This window comes from Lynx rufus, unplaced genomic scaffold, assembly GCF_022079265.1.
Source record: "Lynx rufus isolate CCGP_SWC_20201006 ecotype Redwood Valley unplaced genomic scaffold, mLynRuf1.p SCAF_10, whole genome shotgun sequence".
Classification (NCBI taxonomy): domain Eukaryota; kingdom Metazoa; phylum Chordata; class Mammalia; order Carnivora; family Felidae; genus Lynx; species Lynx rufus.
The window spans coordinates 58,486,893-58,508,335 of record NW_025814824.1 but is presented as its reverse complement, the minus strand read 5'-3'; the positions used below and the strand labels follow the sequence as shown (position 1 = coordinate 58,508,335).

Genomic DNA, 21,443 nt, shown 5'->3' with positions numbered 1-21,443 from the left:
GGCAGATACGATTCAGTGTTAACGCCAGCTGAATTCTGCGGAATCTGGAGCCTCGAAGTTTAGGTCATGGAATGGGGGCTTCTGGCAAGGTCACTCGAAGAAAACCTTCAGGTTTCCAGACTGAGCATCTTCCGATGGCCAAGGGAGTGGTAAGGAAAAAAACCTTCCTAGTTATCCAGCCCAGCTGCAGCCCCAAGGAATGCAGTTTGCTCTTGCTCTTTTCTGAGCTCTTAACTACCAGTGGGTTTTGCTCTTGCCTTTTAAAAACACCAAAGCAAAATGATAGCAAGAACCACACTTCTCTTAGACCCTCCTGCAGGGAGCCAAACTCGGTGCCATTGTTGTGTGTCAGAGAGGCCTGGCCAGGCCTGGTGGGAGCCCAGCCCCTCAGGAGAGCACCCATCCGGGGCTCCTTTCCCCCACGGGACCTGCACCCTGGCCCCTGCAACAAACGTAGCCCACTTCCCTTTCCTTGTGTGTTTTGCTGCCTTCCTCTGTCTGTCTCATGCTTCTACCAAAGACCAAGAACCAGAGTTTTACTACTGCATGACTCTAGCATGACTCCATGACCCGGTTAGGTCTGACACCCATAGGAGCTGGCCTAAGGAAGGAGCGGTGCATTTATGCTGTGGGTGGGGCCCTGTGCTGGGGGCAGGGAAGGTTGCCAGGATCTGCTAGTCCTGGTGATCACTTGGTGATCACTTGGTGATCGTCTTGGTTCACGCCCTCGAGGAGGAGCTGGATTCACCAACAGACGAATGGAGACAGGGTCACAACTACCCCAAGTCTGGGCAGGAAGTGCTCTGGACCATGGGGCTGAGGATTCAGAGGAAAGTGGGGGAATGCTCTCAGCTGGCACGATCACTCCAGAAAGGCTTCCTGGAGAAAGCAGTATTTGAGCTGGGTCTTGACAAGTTGGGAGATTAGACACGAAGAGGAAGAGGAAGGTGGTATTTCAGATGAAAGGCACAGCATGAGTGGATGGCAATGGGCCCCGTGGAGCATCAGGGGACTGGCGATTGGTCTTTGGGGCAAGCGGGGAATGGGAGGTGTGGCTCAGAAGCTCACTGGGACCAGACCCTACAGGGTCTTGAATGGCACCATGGAGCTTCTGGTCATCGTCTTGCGGCTTTGTCATCACAACTGTGCTGCCTGTGGGCACTCCCGGGTGAGGCGCCCCAGAGACTGGGAACTCCCTTGCCTCCCCCCCCCCACGCACACAAATCAGGTGTTGTGCCCTAGAGAGGCTGCAAGAGCAGTTTGCACACTGCACATTGTCTTGCCCGTTGTTTGCTTAGATGAGGGCATGGAGACGGAATTCTGGAATAATACCACAGCGGGTGAGCAGATTAAAATTGACCCAGAACTGCTCCAAACGTGCCATAGCATAGCCAAGTGTCTCAAATTGAAACGTCTACAGGGGCCCAGACAGGTTACAGGAAGATGGGAAGTCAGCCTTGGGAGACAAGACAATGGTTGTAAATTGCTTGTGACTGATGACACACTTGCCCCTTTCAAACACTGGGCTGACCATCAGTATATTTTGACTGGCCCCACGTGGCCAGAAGGCCCCAGTTCCTGCCTCTGACGACGGCCAGCTGGTGGGGTCTGCTGTGCACCCTGTAGCCCACGGTGGAGGTGCTGTAATGCGACAGTGGGGTTGTTTCCCTTGAGTTCCCCGAAGGGCCCTTGCATTCAGGTTCTTGCGGTAGACAGCAGGAGTCGAGCTAACGGCACAACAGAGGACCAAGCTGAGGTTCAGAATGGTCACTCAGCTGCCTCAAGGCCAGTCAGTGGCAGAGAGCCAGGGCTCGGCCCTGGTCTCCAGCCCAGTCTCTGTCTGATTGCAAAGCCCACGGCTCTCTTGAGAAACAGAAGTGAGACACATTCAGCATTCACTCTCTCACACTTGCCCTCTCTCTCGGTTTTTCTCTTCTCTGTTTTTCTGAAGGCCTTCGTGGCTGGCTTGAGCTGGTGGGAGAAGAGGTTTTTCCCAGGAATGGATCGATGCTCTGTGTACCAGGCTGTCTGGGCTGACAGGGCTGACCTTTACTGAGTTGGCTCGGGTTTTCCTTTCCCTGTTGGGAGTCCACGAAGGTCTTGCTCTGGAGAGAGGGAGGTTGAGAAGCCTTGGCCTTCAAGGGGGCCCATCTGGGGGTGGGTGCAGTGAGAGTAGGAAAGGGGAAAGTGTTAGTGCTGAACACCCTTTGGGGTCAGTTATTTAAATCTCTGCGGCACACACTTTCTTTACAGGTGAGAAAACTGAGGCTTGGTGAGAAGGGGCTTGGTCAGAATCACTCAGGGAGGCTTTGACAGAGCCCCAGACTTCAGTGTGTGTGCACAACATGCACATCGATGTATACACATGTGTATGTATGTACATGTCTATATTCATGTATATATGTGTGTATATATATATAGGTTATGTGTATACACATGTATGTTACACATGTAATACCTAGGATAGTAATACAATGTATATACAATTATAGAGTATACATATATATTTGAGAGTTTGTGCCCGTGTGGGATGCTGCAGTTATCATCTCTCTGACTATAGATAGCAACGCACCGAGTACCCACTGACCCTCAAGCCCCTCAAGCCACGGCACATCATGCGGTTCTACAAAACCATGGGGAGGAGCTGGAGAAATCTCACGGTCCTTTTCAGGTCTTTCCTTCCTCCTCCTCCTCTGCAAAGATTTTCTCTCAAAGCCCAGTTTCAATCCTTCAGAAATAGAACTTGGCCGCGAAGTCACTTTGAAAGACTTTCCGTATGTTAATTACAGCCAGCCAAGGTCTCGAGCAGAGGTGGGAGCCCACCATCTGCAGATGGGGTCGGCCCCCGGCGAGCTCTGCAAATCCCCATCATCTGGCAGGTGTCGTTTTGGGTTAATTAAGAGCTACACTGAGCCGGTTACCTGTCACTTCTGAGAATTTTAGGAAACTTCGACGTTCTTGCCGTCTCTGAGCTTTTTAGCGAAGGAGAAACAAAACATCTCTGATGCTGACAACGTTCCTGGCTCCGGACTCTCCGGGAAAACACATGTTCGCTACTAGTTACCTCATTGATTTTTATCGCTAGTTCTTCTGTACTTGGAAGACAGCATTGTTTGGGGGGATGCCCACCATTTATCCTAAATGTCTCAAGCCTCTGCTTCCTTTCTGAGTCTTTGAGGGAAGAACATATATTCCTCACCTTTATTCTGCTTTGGAAGGACTTTTGATGTGTGTCAGGGGCCTCTTTCAGCAGTCGGGGCTGTGGTCAGAGGGTTTGGGGTGGGAGCAGGGACGACCGAATTTGTTTTCTCTACCATCAGTGATGAGGAGGCACCGGATCCTTCCCACAGGAGGGTGTGCAAAGATCTGTCACCATTAAGTCAGCCGATCTCCACGAGCTTCAGAAATAGAGATTTTCTTTCCCTCCATTTTACAGATGAGAAAGCTGAAGCACAGGAGAGAAATTCACGTGCCCAAGGCCACCCAGCCTGTGGGTGGCAGAGTCTGGCCTGGACCGTGGGTCTGTCTGACTCTAAAGGCCATTTTTTGTCGTCTTCTCCAGGGTAGACAGCTCTGGGCAGAGATGAAGGTGGAGCATACCCTTGGGTGTGGCCCTGGGTGGGAGCCTGAAAGGGGCCAGCCCTCTGTCATTGGTCCTGCTGACAGTGCCGAGGAGGGGGCAATCTGCTTCAGGTGCCCCAGAGTCCCACCATGTCCCATCTGCCTGGTCCCACCTCCCTGCATTTGCCCAGGCAGTTGCCCCCTCGGGCCCCACCACTGCCTTACCCGGTGCAGAATGCCAACAACAGCCAGCTGGTGTCTCTGGCACCTGGAGACCAAGTAAGCTTGACTCGAACCCTCATTCCCTGCCTCGTGGAAAGGTCCTGTCCTCCCCTAGACTTCTGCCACATTTCCAGGGGCGGCTCACTGTTGCACACGATGGCTCAGGCCTCCTGACGTCACAGAATTCTTGGGCTCTGTGATCTATGTTGCTTTTGGACCACGTCCTTCGTGTCAACCCCTCTGGCCACCAAACCACAGGACTCAGCCACCTCCTTTGATTTCCACGTACGGAGAAATCACCAACCTAGTCGTGAAAGGCACTGGGATATGCGGCGGGCTTAAATGGGGGAAGGGTTCCAGCCCCCAATACAGATGATTTAAAATGGGAATCTAGACCCCCACTTAAATGTTCTTCACCCTTCTACCCTCCACATACACGTAATGGGTTATACACATCCTCTTTTCCCTTTATCCCTCTCAATAGTAGAACCTCCCATGATACAGGTCCTTTCTCATGCACAGCACTTGGGTCTCTAAACTCCACTCCTAAACTAGTATGGGCTTTCTTTTGCATATTCAAGAGCTCAGTGAATGTTGTAAAATTCCTTTCAGGGCCTTCTCGGTTTTTAGAAGAGACTCTTCCTCCTCCCTCTCTCCCCAGCTTCCTCAGACTCCCAGGTATGGGTAGAGGGAAGTTCTGTTCTCCCAGTAACATCATCTTGTTTCCCTCTCACCATTCCTATGATACAGGTGCTTTTCTTAGGCCCATATTCAAGATGAGGAGACTCTGCCCAGAGAGGTTCGATCACTTAAGGCCACGCAGCCAGTAAGGGAAGGGCTGAGTGCAGAGCCCGGCCCTCCCACAGGGATGTCCACACCCACCTGTGGGCCCGCCTTCCCTCACCCCTGCCTACTTTCTGCTCCCACAAAGCATCAGGGGCCCAACCTGCAGTGCTGACTCCAACTCTGCTCTCACTCCATCCTGGTTTCCCCTTGGGACCGCTCCCTCCCAGGAGGTCCGAGATGGAGAAGATGATGATGTGTTTGGTTGGTGAGAGTTCCTGGGGGCTTATCTGTGACCACCTCCAGACAGGCCAGGAGCTGTCTCTGAGGAGGGCCCATGTGCCGCGTGTCTTCCAGATGGAGGTGTCACTGGCCACTGAGTGACGGCCACCTGGACATGAGATGAGCTGGCACCCATTCCGCCTCATAGGGACTTTCCTATTAATGCATAAAAAGTAAAGGTTTCCCAGTTGAAGGGGGTGGTATTTTTGAGAAGTGCCAAAAGCATGGGTAAGTTAGTGGAATGAGACAAGGGGCCCATGCTGTCCTTTGTGCTGTGCAGTCATAAGAGAAGGTTTTTATTATTTTTTTCAATTCATTTTTGTGTTTGAGTGTAGCTGACACACAACGTTACATTTGTTTCAGGTGCACAACGTAGTGATTCAACATGTTTATACATGATAGCTACGCTCACTGCAAGGGTAGCTACCATCTGAGCAGGTGCTTATTGTGTGATCTGTGTCTGTGGCCAGCTAGCCGGAGGGTAGCTGAGGGTCCTAAGGATGAGCCAGAACTGGGGACTTCCGTTTTCTGCCCCAAGGAGCATCATTTTGTACCTATGGTTATTGTAGCCATGTGGTTGTTCCCGCTTGTTTGGACTGTGGCTGCCGTCACCTGGCTGGTCTCCCTGACCGCAGGCTCCCCTTCTCCCGCTGTCCTCCAGATTCTGGCACTGCCTGGTCTTCCCGGGTACCGGCTCTAATGGGAGAAAAGCACAGCGTTGTTGCCCCACCAGCTCTGCTCTGCGACTTGCCTCCGCCGGGGCCTCACGATGACCTGGCCGTGCAGAGGTTCACACTCTGACCAGACCCACCCCAGACCTCTGCTTGTGCCTGGAATGCCCTGCCTCCCCTCTGCATATCAACATCCTATCTATCCTGGCTCACATGCTCCCCGCTGCATGCCAGAAAGTACCCCCTGTGCTTTCCCCAGACCTTCTCCTGGTTGGGCAAGATTCCCTCTTTTAAGCTGCTGTTGTGAAGCTTGAAAGGAAAGAAGGTGAATGCTCCCGGGGTGTCGTGTCGGTGGTGAATTTAAGCAGGGAGATGAAGCAGGAGGTTGGAGCCTCCAGACCCGGAGAAGCCAGCAGCAGGTGGGACTCAGTGAGCCCTACGGACAAGGCCTCCTTCTCTGCACCATGGCTCCTGAGAAGTGAAAATAAAACTCAGCTGACAAGGGCCTCGAAAACAAGAGAGACAGAGGCCAAAATGGGAGGGCAGGTCACGTAGGCAGAGGGTCCTGGGCTGGAAGGCAGGACGCCCGTTTGGGAGCCCGCCCTCCACCCCCCGCCTTCCTGAGGCTCCGTCTCCTCACATGTAAAATGCAGACATTTGCACCCACCTGTGAGCTTCACAGGATCGTCAGGAGGGTTAAATGAGATTCTGGATGCCAGGGAGGCTCTGGCGGCCGGTCTCAGATCATGGTCATCATTGCTGAGCATTTACTGTGCACCAGGCACTCTGTGTAGCACTCATTCAGTCTTTACAATGACCAGATCAGGGGCATCTGTTAGTTGCCCCTACTTTACTGGGGAGGACACTGAGGCATGAAGAGGCTGCATGATCTTAACTCTGCCGAAGATCACAGAGTTCAGAAGAGGCCGACTCGGGATTTAAACCCAGGCAGTTTGGCTCTAGAGCCCTTGCTCCCAGCCTCTGTGCCAAACTGACTTGAGGGTTCAGTGGTAGCACGCGGGCTTGAACCTAGGCAGTGTGCTGCTTCCCAGCCGTCTTTGGGGCCAGGCGAGGCCAGGTTTATAGACGGGCAGCTTCCTGGGCGGTTGAGGACCCGGCCTGCCCACATCTCATGGGCCGAGGGCTCCCTACACTAGCTTTCTGAGTGGCACCTCGGAGCATCCCAGAGACAGAGCATGAGTGGGGGAGGCTGACCACGCCCACAGGTCAGCCTCATGCCCCAAGATGGTCAAGCTCCCCTCCCCCAGAATGCTCACTCTCCCAGGGCATCTCACAGAGCAGGGCTTGCCGAGGACGCCCACCGTGCCCCTACTCAACAGACCGGCAGGGGGTCCCTCGGGGTTCACCTCTTCTGCTGAGGAGCAGGATAGTGTGGTGAGTGGAACCTGACAGTGGATCAGATAAACTGGCCTGAATCCTGGCCGTCAGTACTAATAACAGACGGGAGCCACCATCTGTGTCCCTAGTTGACCAGGGAGTACCTACTCAGCCATTCAACAAATAGTTTTCAGGGGCACCTGGGTGGCTCAGTCGGTTAAGTGTCTGACTTCAGCTTAGGTCATCATCTCACGGTTTGTGGGTTCGAGCCCCGCGTTGGGTTCTGTGCTGACAGCTCAAAGCCTGGAGCCTGCTTCGGATTCTGTGTCTCCCTCTCTGTCCCTCCCCCACTCACGTTCTGTCTATCTCTCTCTCAGAAATAATATAAGTAAACATTAAAAAAAATTTTAGGGGCGCCTGGGTGGCTCAGTCGGTTGAGTGTCCGACTTCAGCTCAGGTCATGATCTCACAGTTCCTGGGTTCAAGCCCGGCATCGGCCTCCGTGCTGACAGCCCAGAGTCTGGAGCCGGCTTCGGATTCTGTGTCTCCCTCTCTTTCTGCCCCTCCCCTGCTTGCACTCTCTCTCTTTCTCTCAAAAATAAATAAACATTAAAAAAAAAACAAACAAATAGTTTTCAATGCCTGCTAGATGCCAGGCCCTGTACTAGACATTGGGATGGAGACATGAATTTGACAGATAAAACTCCTGCCTCCATGGAGCTTACCTCATACTGGAGGAGGCAGAATTAAAAAGATAAGCACAAAAAACAAGATACGTTGGATTGTGATCAGTTCTATGGGGGAAAAAAAATAAAGCAGGAAAGAGGGATCAGGTGGGGGGAGTTACCATTTTAAATTCGGCGGTCTGGGTGCGCCTGGGTGGCTCAGTCGGTTGAGCGTCCGGCTTCGGCTCAGGTCATGATCTCACTGTTTGTGAGTTCGAGCCCCGCGACGGGCTCTGTGCTGACAGCTCAGAGCCTGGAGCCTGTTTCAGATTCTGTGTCTCCCTCTCTCTCTGCTCCTCCCCCGCTCGTGCTCTCTCTCTCTCTCTCTCTCTCTCTCTCTCTCAAAAATAAACAAACATTAAAAAAACATTAAAAAAAATAAATTCAGTGGTCTGGAGATAAAATTGAAAAAGCCTAGAAGGCAGTGAGGGAGAGAGTCGTGCAGACCTATGTGCAAGACTGTTGTGTTACAGGTAGAGGCAGGCGAGTTGGCAGTGATTCATGGAACACGGACTGTCTTCGGTGGCTGGGGCGTCACGCAGGGGGCGGGGTACGGGGGGAGGCAGCACACAGGTGTAGAGAGGAACCACACCCAGACCTGCAGGGCAGACACTTCTGCATCACAGGAAACTCCCATGTAAGTGCTGTGGGAAACTGAGTGCATCTGAAGAGGCAGCTTCCCAGAGAAAGAGGTATCAGAGAGCCAATTTGGGGGCAGGGTGGAGGTGGTGGGGGGTGCAGGGCAGATAACACAGACACAGTAAACTCTGGCCGAATGAACCCAAGACCTGCACTCCCGGGGGCTGGAGATCCAGGAGGCTTCCCGGAAGAGGTGGCCTTGGAGCTGAGCTGGCCGGCAGGCATGATGCTGCTGGATGGAGAAGCAGAGACAGCCTTTGCCAGCAGATGCCCTGGGCCCAGGCGCAACGCTGTCAGGAAGTGCCTCTGATGGGGCAGCCCGGAGCCCTGAGGGGAGGGTGGCTGTCCCCCTTCTCCAGGCTGCTGGGTCTCTCTGATCCCCCACCCTGCCCCCTAGGAGGAGGAGGAGGCACTGATGGATATGCGGAGGCTGGGCTGCTGCGGCCCAGCACTGTCACCATGCTCTCCCTCCCTACGCCGGAACCTGACACGCTGACCACTGAGGCATAAAAAACAGAGAATTGGAAGGCTCAGCCTGTCAGGCTGGGAGTGGCCCCCAGAGAGGCCTGAGGAGGAGCACATGCGCGTGTGTATGTGTGTGTGTGTGTGTGTGTGTGTGTGTCTGTCGCACGCTCTGCCTGTGGTTGCCTGTAGAAATGGGGAGGAGGCTAGCTGGGCCCAAGGGGTGGGAGCGGCTGGCCTCTCAGGCCTCCTTTATTGTTCCTGCCCAACCTGGTGGAGCCCCCAGGGACCCTACATCTGGGCCTGGCTGCTGGGGAAAGAGCAGTGCTCCAGGTCCTGACTTCTGGTTGGTCCTTCTGGAGGCCCCTGCCCTTTGGCCCTTTGGCGTCCTTGAGAAGACTCCATGGAAGCATGTTTGGGCCCATGGTGGTCTCACGGGGTTGTATAACTCCCATCACCACTGCCAGGGAGGGCTGCACAACTCTGTAACCAGTGGCTTAAAAAGCCAGTCAACGGCCAGCTACCAACAGCCTGGGCCAGGCATTGAGGTCTCTGCTATGCATCAGGCCCAAACCAGGCCCTCTGGAGTCCCAGCCACAGGGACAAGACGTGCAGGGCCCTCCTGCTACAGAGCCAGGACAGCAAGGTTTGAGGGCAGGGATTTTGAACTCCTTTCCTATGACTGGCTGGTGGTAAACAGGCTCTTGTGGGGCTGAAGAAAGAGCACAGGGAAGGGCTGGATGCAAGAACCACTGCCCCATGAGCAGCTGGGTAAGAGTGAGCCGTCCTCCAGGCCTGCTATGCCCTTTTCCCCAGCGCTGCCCGCCCCCCTGCCCCCTGGCCCAGCTTGTAGTTCCTGCCTGAGCACACCTTTCCAGTGCCTGCAAGGCCCCCACCCACTCCCCCTTCTGTGCTCCCCAGCCCTCTGGCTTGTCCCTTCATCTCAGTCAAGTGCCATCTGCCTTCTCCTGGCTTTGGGTCTGAGTTTGTGTCTCATCCTCCCCATTAGACCAAGGCCCAAGGAGCAGCCACCTCTAGGTTTACCACACAGAGGGCCAGACTACAGTTGAGGTCACCTTTGGCTTCTCAGTTCAGAGCCACTCGGGAAACACATGGGAAGTGAAATCGAATCCACACTGGGGCACTGGAGTGCCTCAGTCAGGGCTGAGAACCAGGCAGCCTGGAGCTTTGAACTTGGGTCAAAGTCATTTTGTGAGAGACCCTTTCACCTGTAAAATGGTCCAATAACCCCAGGGAACACCTGGCTCATAGTAGTTTCACGGTACACATGTTAGAGGCCAGTATGTACTCCCACTGCTGAGAAAAATGTTATAGGGGGAAATACAATACCAATGATAGTTGTCCACTGAGTCAGGATGTGGACCAGACTTGCCTTTATTGATTACAAAAAATACCTGCCGTTTACGTAAGAGGCACATGCCATTGGCATTTTCCAAACCTGATTTGACATTTGGTTCCTGTTTCTCTCCCCACCCACCACATACAGGGAGTGAGTTTTCCGGGAGCCCCTACAGCCACCCTCAGTATCCCTCATACAACGACTCCTGGAGGTTCCCCAACCCGGGGCTGCTCGGTGAGTACTGGTAGAGGCCCTATGGGGCCTCTGGGTCATCAGCTGCCCCATTAGGACTCCTCTTTGGGCCAGGGTCCTTGACAGCCTGAGTTTTGGTCACTGATTGGGGGTGGGTAGTCTGGGGGTTGTGATGGGAGCTTCAGACAGTAAACACACTGCAGCCCACCATGTACCCTTATCCCTCCCCAGAGGTTTTGGTGGATAAGGGAAAATGGCAGAGAATGGAAACAGAAAAAAAGGGCATTGAAGAAATGAGAGGAATGTAGAAAAATTGCCTGCCCAAGAGTAACATATTTCTTAAGAATCATTGAATATTCCAGTGAGAAATTTCTAAGTAAGAGGCAGTGAGGAGGCCGACTTGGATTGATTGGTAGTGGCTACCCATCTTGATAAGGACTCTGAGGCTTAGTGATTGATTAGTGATGTCTGCCATGGACATCAGCAGAGCCAGCTCCATTTGGAAACTGATTGCCCTGTGGCTGAAGGCCTTCCAAGTCATGCCATTCTGAGCTCAGTTGGAGCCCAGATTATCCATTGCTGGGGCCAGCCTGATCTGTGTACATCATCAAGGATATCTGGCCACTCCAAAGATCAAGCAGGGGTAACTCAGCCCTCAAAAAGCCAAGGAGAGCCTTTTGTTTTGTTGAAATTAACTTACATGAAACCAGCTGGCGAGTGATAATGGGAGCTCAAATTTCTGGAGCATGAAACCAGGGCCCAGGGCTGACAGATGTCACTCACCACGTGGGGGCAGCGCTAGCCAATGAGCCTGCAAGTGACAACACTAATCCTGCCCCAGCAGTCAGCTGAGGAATTCTACACAGGTCAGGAAGAGCCTCAGAGACCATCCAGGTCTGTCCGTCCAGCTTACTAAGGCCTGCTTAAGTCAGAACCTATTAATTCTTGGATCCTAAATTATTTTTGGACTGGAAAACAGACTTCATCAAGAAAGCAAGAACCTGGTACCTTCAGACTCAAATTGCCAGGTCATGGGTCTTTGAAGGAGGCCTTGAAGTCACGATTGTGATTAGGTGATTAGGACAGACACGTGACATAGACACATAGACCACCCTTTCATGTACTTGGGCCTCAGGCTGCCCAAAGCATTTTGGCATATTATGCAAAACTTGTGGGTACAATAAAGAACAATGCCGGTTAGTACTCCAGATCCCTATGTCTGGCGATGTCACTCATAGAAGACCAGGGTCTTTTTTATGGCCTCCCAGAGGGGCTCATCTGTGGACTATGTCTCAGACTTCTTTTTTGGTTTTGGTAAAAATTAATTCTAAGTATGGAGCCATGTCTCCACTTACCTAATGCTTTTCCTTAAACAAACCCCCTGAGAGACCTGGGTCTCAGCCTCAGGCCCAGCTGTCAGTCTCAGGAGGCAAGGGCTAACCATGGTCTCCCTGAACCAGGATTCTAGCAGGGGTAGGGGCAGAGGGATGGGTCTGGAGCCCAAGAGGATGGCAAGGGGAGGGTGGGACTAGACCGCATCTGAGGCCTTAGCTGCTCAAGCTCAAGTGAAATCCAGTTCACATCCCCAGTTATCAGGCACAGGCTGTGTTTCTGGTATGGAAAGGATGTAGACTCTGTGTCAGGTCGCTCCCAGGCTGGAGGTGAGGGAGCCTCAGGCAAGTGTGTCTGTGCTGGGAGGTGCTTAGTGCCTTGAGAGGGACCAGAACCAGTATGGAGAGAAGGAAGAAGAAACAAAATCCTGTCCATCTAAATGAGTACCTGTGTGGACACCAGGCAAAAACTCTTCATGTGGGTTACATTATTTTATCATTTCAGCAGCCCAAGGGAGCACATACTACTATCTCATCACATACATATGAAGACAGTGAGACTCAGAAAGGTTAATTAGCTTACCTGAGGTCACACAGCATGCAGGTTGCAGAATGAGGTCTCAGACTCAGGTTACGCAGAGCCCAGAGCCTATTTTTGTAACCGGCGTGTGATGTGGCACTCTCATCCCCTGACCAGTTACGTCCCAACGGTACTTCAGCCTCATCCCTCCATAGGAAGCTTTGGGGGTCCTAAATACAGACTATGTATGTGATGAGAATAGCTCTGGTCAATTTTTGAAAGCCATGTTATTGTATTCACCTGTCAGAATTTCAGTTGCAAACAACAGAATCCACTCTGGCTAGTTTAAGCAGAAAACCAATTTGTTGAGGGATATCGTGGGCTTCCAGAACCTCCAGGAGGACCAAAGAGACACGGGTCGGGACACACAGCCAGGAACAACACGCAGCCACACTCCCAGGGCCGCTCTAGCCTCCTGCTGCTGCCGGTTGGCCCTGTGCTCTATGCTCCTGCACTAGCCAGGCTGCTGGGTGATCCAAGCAGATCGAGTCCCTCAGCCCACTCACCTCCTCGGGCTGCTCCCTTTCCAGTCAAAACCATTTGCCAGGGAGTCTAAATGGCAGAGCCTAGGTGATATACCTGTGCCCTAGCAGCACACGACTGGGAGAACAAGTTCTGACTTCTAGCTCGAAGAGGCGGGCCTCATACCACAGGAGACCCTGCAGATACAGGAAAAGCTTAAACAATGTTGGGCAGTTACAGACGTGAGAGGTGGCCCCTGCACCATCCAGCTCTATGACCTGGGGAATCACAGTCAGGTCATCAACCAGTCTGGGCCTCAGCTGCCTCAGGTGTAAAGTGAGGGTGATTGCCAGTGGCAGCTTCATTCAAGCAAGGAGCTGATATGATGCTCTCTTGAGGCCCACAGCCCTGAATGAGCAGGGATCCCACTTTCCTGAAGATGGGTGAGATGCCAGTTCCCTCTACCATAGTCTTGCAAATAAGCTCCAGGCCCACTCACATCTCCCAGATTTCCCTTTACCCAGAGCGTCTTCAGGGCTTTAAGCTGAAAGAATCCCACTGCACCAGGGAGCTAGACTATTTCTGGGGAGGGCACCAGGGGTGTGGAAACTTGTTCTGCGGTCCCATGGTGCTCCTGCTAGATCCATGGGAGCTGTGGAAACAGGTGAGACCCTACACACACACACACACACACACACACACACACACACACGCACATGCACACGCACTCACACCCTTGCCCACACTGTCCAACCTTGGCCAGCCTGGTTGAAGCCCCCTTCACAGAAACACCACCAAAGTGGAGGGACAGTGCTGCCTAATGAAGCTGCACACTGACTGCTCAGGTGAACTTCCCTCCCCACTGAGCCTCCTCTGCAGGAACTGCCTGTAGGTTGTCCACACAAGGCCCAGCCAGGGCACGGTGATCAGGCTGGGAAGGCACAGAGGCAGGCCGTGGGGAAGAAAGCGGTGGTCAATTAGGATTAGAATGGGGTGTGCCTGTGGCCACTCTAAGGGGATGAGAGAGTGAGCAGGAGCCTGGAATGATTGTGCCAAGAAGTAAATTGATGATAATGAGAATTAGAGAGGAAAAATGACAGAAGAAAAGGACAAGTTTATTCTAGAAGGAGGTCTAATGGGCACCAGAAAGACAGAGTGCTTTGTAAGGTGCTGTTTTTATTTGTTATGGTAAATGCAAGCAGTTTTGATTTTGCAGGACAGGCTGGCCAAGAGATTAGGCTTCGAGAAGGGAGTGAGTCAGAGCCGAGGGTGAGAGGTGGCCAGTGGGGAGCTCAGAGGGCTGAGCCAGGATCGTCCAAGAAGCCTTACTTCCATTTCCTGTCCCTCGAGGCCCATTTGCGAGGACAGCTCCTGTGGTTTTCCTGCTCCCGTGCCATGCCCAGGCGTGCAGGGATGCCCCCACCATAGGCACACACACACGTTCCTCTCGCTTGGACTCAGGCAGCAGGCAGGGCTAGCACTGCAGATGCTCTGTGGGTGACTGTCTTAATGCTGTCCCCATCCCAGAAGAGAGAGCAGAGGAGGCCGGTTGACAGGTGTCTCTGAGTCAGGGCTCCAACTAAGAAGGTCACAGAGGAGGCATCAGAAAACGCATCTCTGGGAATACGTAGGCTGGGATTGGCGTCTTTGCCTCTGGAACAGCATAGCAAGGCACTGCCTGCTCCTCCTCTGTTGTCACTGCTGCCTGAGCCATATTGCCTCCCAGGGAGGCAAAGGGAGGAAGTAGTGTATCTGCTAGTTGGGACTGGGTTTGGAGGGCCACTGTGGCACATGCTAGAGTGCCTCCCCGCCCCGGCTTGCCCTCTTGATTACAGACTAGCTGTGTGATCTTGGGGAAGCTGCTTATTCTCTCTGCGCCTCAGTTCCCTCATCTACTACACGGGGACAATACTAGTTCCTCCCTGATGGAATGGTTTTGGAAATGGAAAGAGTTAATGGCTATAAAGGGCTTAGAAAAGTGCCTATTTCCAAGGCACTCTCACAGCCTTTTCTCATGGTGCCCTCATATAGCTCCATTGTGACCCCCTTTTACAGATGACAAAAATGAGGCTCAAGGGAGTGAAGCCACTTGTTCAAGGTCACTCAGCCAAGAGTGATAGAGCCTGACTAGCCACCTCCAGGCCTTGGTGCTCAGTTATGGTATCTGGGAGAATTGCCAGGATTGGTTTGGATTTGGCTGAGATTTCAGAATAAATATGGGCTGGTTCCCTTGGGGAATTAAGAACCTCACTATTCCCACCCCAAGAGATGTATTGATCTACCATGGCAACGAGGACCCCTACTGCTGTCCACTTGGATAAACACAGCCTCCAGCATTGTGTAGGCCATGAATTGCACTGTAGTGGAAAGTGTCCTGAATCCAGGCCAGGCGGTGGCACTGAGAGGTCCTGTGACTTTGGGCACATGGTTTTGGTTTGTTGAGCTTAGTTTCCTCATCTGTAGAAGGAGGCAACAACCTAGCCTTTGTGGTTCTGAGAATCTGCTGGACTCCCCTCAGACTCTTTCATCCCTGGGGAGGAGTCAGGGCACAGAATAAGCCTCCTGGAGGCCTCATCTAAGTCATGTAGTCACAGAATGAAGCCTAGAGACAGTGGGAGGAATCCAGCTTGGCCCTCACACTGGCTCTGTCTGGAGGTCACGGGCAGCACCTGGCCCTTCTCCCACGTACTCACATACCTCAGTCTTCCCATGTCCATATCTTCCTGTCCTCCAAACCCAGTCCAACCCACATCCTCCAGGAAGCCTGACCCTGCCAGAATAATCTTGAATTCCCCAGAGCTCTTCTCTCGGAGCTCAAATCCCCCTCCTGACTCTGAACATTGGTCTGTGTGTGATATTTGTGCAGCATTGCCCCTTGCTGCAGTAGAGCCAGAAAATAAATGAATGACCGGGCAGGGGTCTTCACTGTTGTTCGTTTACTCAGTGCTGTTGTTCACTGACTCAACAAACCTGGCTGTGAGCACATGTCACATGCCAGGTTACACACTGGGGACTAAAGACGCCAAGAAGAGCAGCGTCCAGCCTCTGCCTTTGTGGGGCTCTCTATCCACGGGCAGAGGAAGAAGTAACTGAAGAGGTGATAAGAGCACATGGTCCAGGCTGCGGCAGAGTGTGAGCTCAGGGCAAGGGGCTTCAGGAAGCAGAGGGTGGGAAAAGGCACAGGGGCAGAGAGTATGATAAAATGGGCCGACTCACCTGCCCTGTAGGTTGAAGTGAGACAACACATGTGAAGGACACTGCGGTGTGGGGCAGAAGAAATGCTCATCCAGTGGTAGTTACTATTAGCATTAGGGTCTGTGTGAGACGCCTGCAGAGTCTGATTTCACCGGAGTGTGATGTGTGAGCGGTGTGGAGTGGGAAGCAGCGGTTGTAGGAGGTAAATCCAGAGAGGTCGGCGGAGCTAGGTCCCGACATATCCACAGGGCAAACTGAGAAGTGATGACTTTCCATCCTCTAGGTCAAAAGTTGGCAAACTCGTTCTGTCAAGGGCTGGATGGTAAATAGTTTAAGGCTTTGCAGCCTGTGTGGTCTCAGTTGCAATATTCAGCTCTTCTGTAGTTGCATGAGAGCATCTGCAGACAGCACAGGGAACAAATGGGCAAGGCTGAGTTCCAGAAAAACATTGTTTGCTGAAATAGGCGGCAGGGAGGATTTGACCTGAGGGCCCCAGTCTGCCCACTCCAGCTCTAGGCGGTGAGGAGGCCTTGAAATCTTGTGAGCAGGAAGCAACCCTGATCAGGTTTGCAATTTGGGGAACAGACTGGGACAGACTGGCCTGGACTGGCTGGGAGGGAGGAAGGGGCAGGGGTGGGGGACACTGGTGGAAAGGGGACCCCAGGTATGGGGCACGAGGTCACCCTCGAACTCTGTGCTCTCTTCTGTCTCTCGCAGGCTCCCCATACTATTACAGCGCCGCTGCCCGAGGGGCTGCCCCACCTGCAGCCGCCACTGCCTATGACCGTCACTGACCCTCGGAGCCAGGCAGGCGCCAAGCACTTATAACACATATCACTGAGGGCGATAGCCTCTCAGCCCCTCTGAAGATGGCCAGAGGGGCCCAACGAGACCATCCCCCAGCAACCCCCACTCACCTGAAACTCCCTCCCAACCTTTTCCTGCCAGGGACTCTGGGGTTCCATGGTAAGGCTGTTGGACTTGTAGACATGCGTCCATTTCTAAGAGTCAATCAGTGAGCTTCTCCCAACAGCAGCTGGGTCTCTGCAAACCAACGGACTATTCTTCAGACAACTGTAGCCCCAGCCTAGCCTGCCAGTCCCCAGCTGTCTGACCATCCACCTGTCTTCCTGCCCCAGGCCTGGGAAGGAGAGCTTGCTTTTGTCGCTTCAACAGCACCCATGTAAATACCTTCTTGCTTTTTTGTGGGCCTGAGGGTCCAGCTGAGCAGACAGCCCACCCATTATGCATCCACTACTCCCGATGTGTCACAGGAAATCTTAGACCTGTGTGCAGAGTATCCCCTCTGTTCTGGCTGCCCCCCAAGGGTGGGCTTGGAGTTTTCCTTGAGACTAAGGATGCCCACCTCAGGGCCCAGCCTCCTGCTCATTGCTACTTCTTTAACGTCTGGACTAGGAGTCTCATTGGGCTAGTTATGCTTCAAACTTCCCCCCTGAGAACCCTCCTCAGGAGAAACACACTCTGGAGAGATGCCCTGGCTTCCTGACTTCATTTCCCTGGGCCCAATGCAGTGTGAGCAGCTCTTTTCCATATCAAAGGACTCAAAGAGAACTGTCTGGGAGAGTCTTCAGCTACTACTCTAAAGTAAGATGCTGTCCAAGGTGCTGACTGCATTGCGGACTTTGAATGCTAGGGCTGGACAGGACCCAGGAGACCATAGTCCTAGGCGGGAACCCCAAGCCCCTGGAACCACTGAACTGAACTGGGACGTGTTTTCTGAGGAATTCCCAGGTTCATATCACACCGGACACCCACCGTGGACATTTCTCCCACCCTCCAGGATGCCAGAGAGTGGATTCTGGGCAAGCCTGTCCCTGCCATGTAGACAATGATTAACAAAAAGGACTTTCCTGCACTGAGGACCACAAACACCTACAGAAGTCAGCCAGAACTTCCTGATCAACCCCTCCCCACCCTCGTGGAGCCTAGTGTGCAGCTGGGAATAGAGGTGCTGGGGTGGGAGCAGATGCCTAACCTTGCACAGTGGGTATGTACCTATTGATGCAAGGGGTTGTGATGGTCAGAGCCATGGCCAGTGGCCCCAGGAGCCTGGAGAGGGGAGCTTGGAGAACTCACTGTGGGCTGGTGAGATCAGAAAAACCCACCTGGGAGGATGCAGGGGACAGAGGAAGGCCTTCTGGGAAGATTAGGACAGGCAGTGGGGAACTGGTGTCTGAACTGGGAGTGGTTTTGAAATAGGGGTACCAGGGGCCACCATCTCTTCTCCCAGGGCCTCAATTCCTTGAATAGTTTCTTTTGCCAACTCAGAACAGCAAGGTGAGGCACTACCCGAATCTGGGCTGAATTACAGTGAGAACAATGGATGTTGCCATCTCATGTGACAGTGTCCCCAATGTTGGCACATCACCAAATTGGCAAAGAGCTGGGGTGGAGAGAGCCTGAACTTGACGTTATTGGGCCTGAGAGGTCTTGTCCTGGCCGTACCTTTTCCTTGCTGTGGGACCTCAGACAAGACGTTCACCTCTCTGAGCCTCAGCTGCCTTGGTATAGCAGGGTCACCTGCAGGGTCATCCTACAGCTCTCTCCTTGCCTTCCTCTTTCCCAGGATGCTGGGGCTGTAACAGAGTCATCTGGGGCATGTCTTCCATTTCTGAGCAACCATACAGGGTGGGCACCCGAGTCCTGCTAATATTTGGACCAAATAGGAAATAAGAACACCCGGAGGCATGGGAATCAGCCTTGGGGAAGACCTAGTCCAACTTCCCTCAGGGGAAACTGAGGCCCCGTTTTGGGAAGCCCAGGACCATGCAGGGAGATAGAACAGACCTCCTCTGGCCACCACCAAGTGTTTTCTCCCCAACATCCTACGAGGAGGTAGGACAGAAGAGGAAACTGAGGCTCAACAAGGTGGAGTCCCCAAGCAGTGACTGGCAGAGGTGGAGCTGGCATTCAGCCCCCTGACCCCAGGAACAAGGTGATCCTCCCATCCTTGGGGAGGGCAGTTGAGAGTGAGGGCAGTGGGAGGTTGCTCTGGGTCCACTGCCACAGATGGAGTGTCCTGGGCTGTTAGCACTGCTGAGGGAGCCCAGCACCCAGGGCAGAAGTGGAGCCAGTGAGCTCACTGCAGGCACACCCACCATCTTGGAAGATGGGCAAAGAAGGGCAAAGAAGGGAGGCAGCTGGGGCAGAGCCCACCTCTGAAAACAGGATGAACGAGCTCCAACCTCTACCTGCCAGACAAGGTAGGAGAAGGCATGTTAGCTGGCCTCTCCTTTCCTCCTTCCCTTCCTCCCTCCCTTCTTAGGAAGTGATGGGGTCAGGCCTTTGACCTCTTGCATCCTCATCTTTGGATCCTTGTCGCTCCTTGTGGTCTCAGGCTGTTGGGAGGTCAGCCTTCCCTGAACCAACAGCCTGAAGCGCACACTAAAGCCCATCTGGCCCCATACTGTTCTTTCTCCTTGCCCTGTGATGAGCTCCCTCCATGCCTTTCCTCTCTGAAGCTCTGCTGGTCTTCAGATCGCATTGGTATTTATTAGACAAGCACTTGATTCCTGGACTGCCAGGCAGAAGCACAAGAGCACATGGACGCACACGCGTGTTCTCACACATGTACCTGCTCTCCGCAGCTCAGAGTTCCCGCGCTGGTTGAGCTGCCCGGGAGCTCAGAGAGAACGGTTCTGAAGGACACAAGCCGTTGAGTAAATGCCAGAGAATTCTGAATGAAAAACACAAGGTCGGGGCTTTCACCAGCATCGTGGCTGGAGGCCTAGGGACCTTCAGCCCTATGTTCCAGCTCTGACTTTTGGAAAAGGACCTTGTGAATTTTACGAAAAAGTTTCATACCATTAGTCTAGCTCCAGCCTTGAAAATTTGATGACATATCAAATCCAACATCCCTTTCCCAAGGCGCCTTAGTTAGGGTTAGCCTTTTCATAACTGACATTCGTATGGTGCTTTGCCATCCTTGACCATTCTCTGGGGCAAAGATCACAATGCCCATTTTACAAATGGGAAAACTGAGATTTGGGGCTTGCACGGTAAGACAGAGCTGAAGTGAATTCTCAGATCTCCGGGCCCCGTTCACCCTCCACAGAATTGCGCTCCTGTCATGGGAGCCTATGACTTAGACACACCCTTCAATCCCTTAGAAACCCCCTAGACCCACAATGAGGAAAGAAAGAACAGGGACCCAGAGGCTGGCCTGACCAAAGGCCCTGCAGGCTGGTAGTTTTGCTGGTCTGACTTGATTCCCATTAACACCAAGACCTACAAAGTCTTTGCCCAGATTCACTCACATCAGTGCTTCTGAGGTTTCGTCAGACTCCTTCCCTGCTGTGTCCCGAGACTCCGGTGGGATCGGATCTTGTCCGGGACTGTACCATCAGCCCTGGCAGGGCCTGGACATGGGCCCAGATCTGACCCCTGGGGTCTAAGTTTCCAGTGGCATGAGATGTCTGTCGTGAGATGTTATGAGATGTCCCTCACTCTTTTCTTTACCTATCCCACTGTGGTTCAGACTCTAGGCCTGGCTGTGACAATATGCAGGAGTCCCCTAGCAGGCCCATTAGGGTACTCACAGGCCTGGGAAACACAGATCACAATCTCAAGGGCTCCAAACTGCTACTTTCCAGGTCAGGCAGGTGGAGTAATCTTGCCACTCAGGCAGGGCATGAGGCAGCATGGGGTGGTGGGACCTAAGACAACCCGGTTGCTTACCCCATTCAATGGCATTCAAATGTGAAAGCTTTTAAAATGCTCTTCCGGCCAAAAAATATGGGCGAAATTTGACCCACTCACTGGCAACTAGCTTTGTGACTGTCAGCACAGAGCCCGGTGTGGGGCTCGAACTCATGAACCACAAGATCATGACCTGAGCCAAAACCAAGAGTCAGACACTTAATCGACCAAACCACCCAGGTGCCCCTGTGGCCCTCAATTTTTGTCCAGTGCTCCCTTTCTTCTTCACCTCCTTTTTTTTTTTTTTAAGTGTATTTGTTTTGAGAGAAAGAGAGAGAGAGAGACAGTGAGCAAGGGAGGGGCAGAGAGAGAGGGGGACAGAGGATCTGAAGCAGGCTCTGTGCTGACAGCAGAGAGCCCGATGCAGAGCCTCAAACCCACAAACCGTGAGATCATGACCTGAGCCAAAGGTGGACACTTAACCAACTGAGCCCCCAGGCGCCCCTGTTCTCCACCTCCTTGCTCTTCATTGAAGATTTCGGGGGAGATGGGAGCCCAGAGAGATGGAAGATGCGGTTCAGATTGGCCAGTCGCTGTCAGGAACAGGCACCCCAGTCCTTTCCACCTCCCTCCTTACCTGGGTTCTTGCAGGCTGTTTGGGCTTTGAAGGTGGGTGCGGTAGAACAGTTGGAGGTGGTGGGGGGTGGAGGGATTGTTGGTTTTGAGAGGAGGTCAGTGCTGCTGGGGCGTTTCCTCTGTGCAGGGAAGAGCCCCAGATGTGGCCACAGGGCACTGAGGGGTGAAATCCCTTTATGAGAAGTCACATCCCAGAGCAATTTGCCCTGCCTTTTGCAGCCTCTGACACCAGCTACCCCCTTCTGGATGACATTTCAGCTAGAATTTAGCTCCAAGCTATGGGGAGCAAATCTTAAAAACAAACCAAGCACTCCTGGCAAATACCTAGAAACAAGATATGTCTGA

General features: G+C 53.1%; 1 protein-coding gene across 2 annotated transcripts in view; it reads left to right on the top strand.

The window, feature by feature from the left end:
- The window catches only part of PAX5 (paired box 5), a 191,661-nt gene extending 170,842 nt beyond the window's left edge, over positions 1 to 20,819 (top strand). For both annotated transcript variants that reach the window (XM_047066368.1, XM_047066362.1), the window contains 2 exons: positions 10,191 to 10,277; positions 16,521 to 20,819. In XM_047066368.1, the coding sequence (XP_046922324.1) occupies positions 10,191 to 10,277; positions 16,521 to 16,597 (164 nt within the window). In that variant the 3' untranslated portion in view covers positions 16,598 to 20,819. The remainder of the gene's footprint in view (positions 1 to 10,190; positions 10,278 to 16,520) is intronic.
- The last annotated feature ends 624 nt before the right edge of the window (positions 20,820 to 21,443 follow it).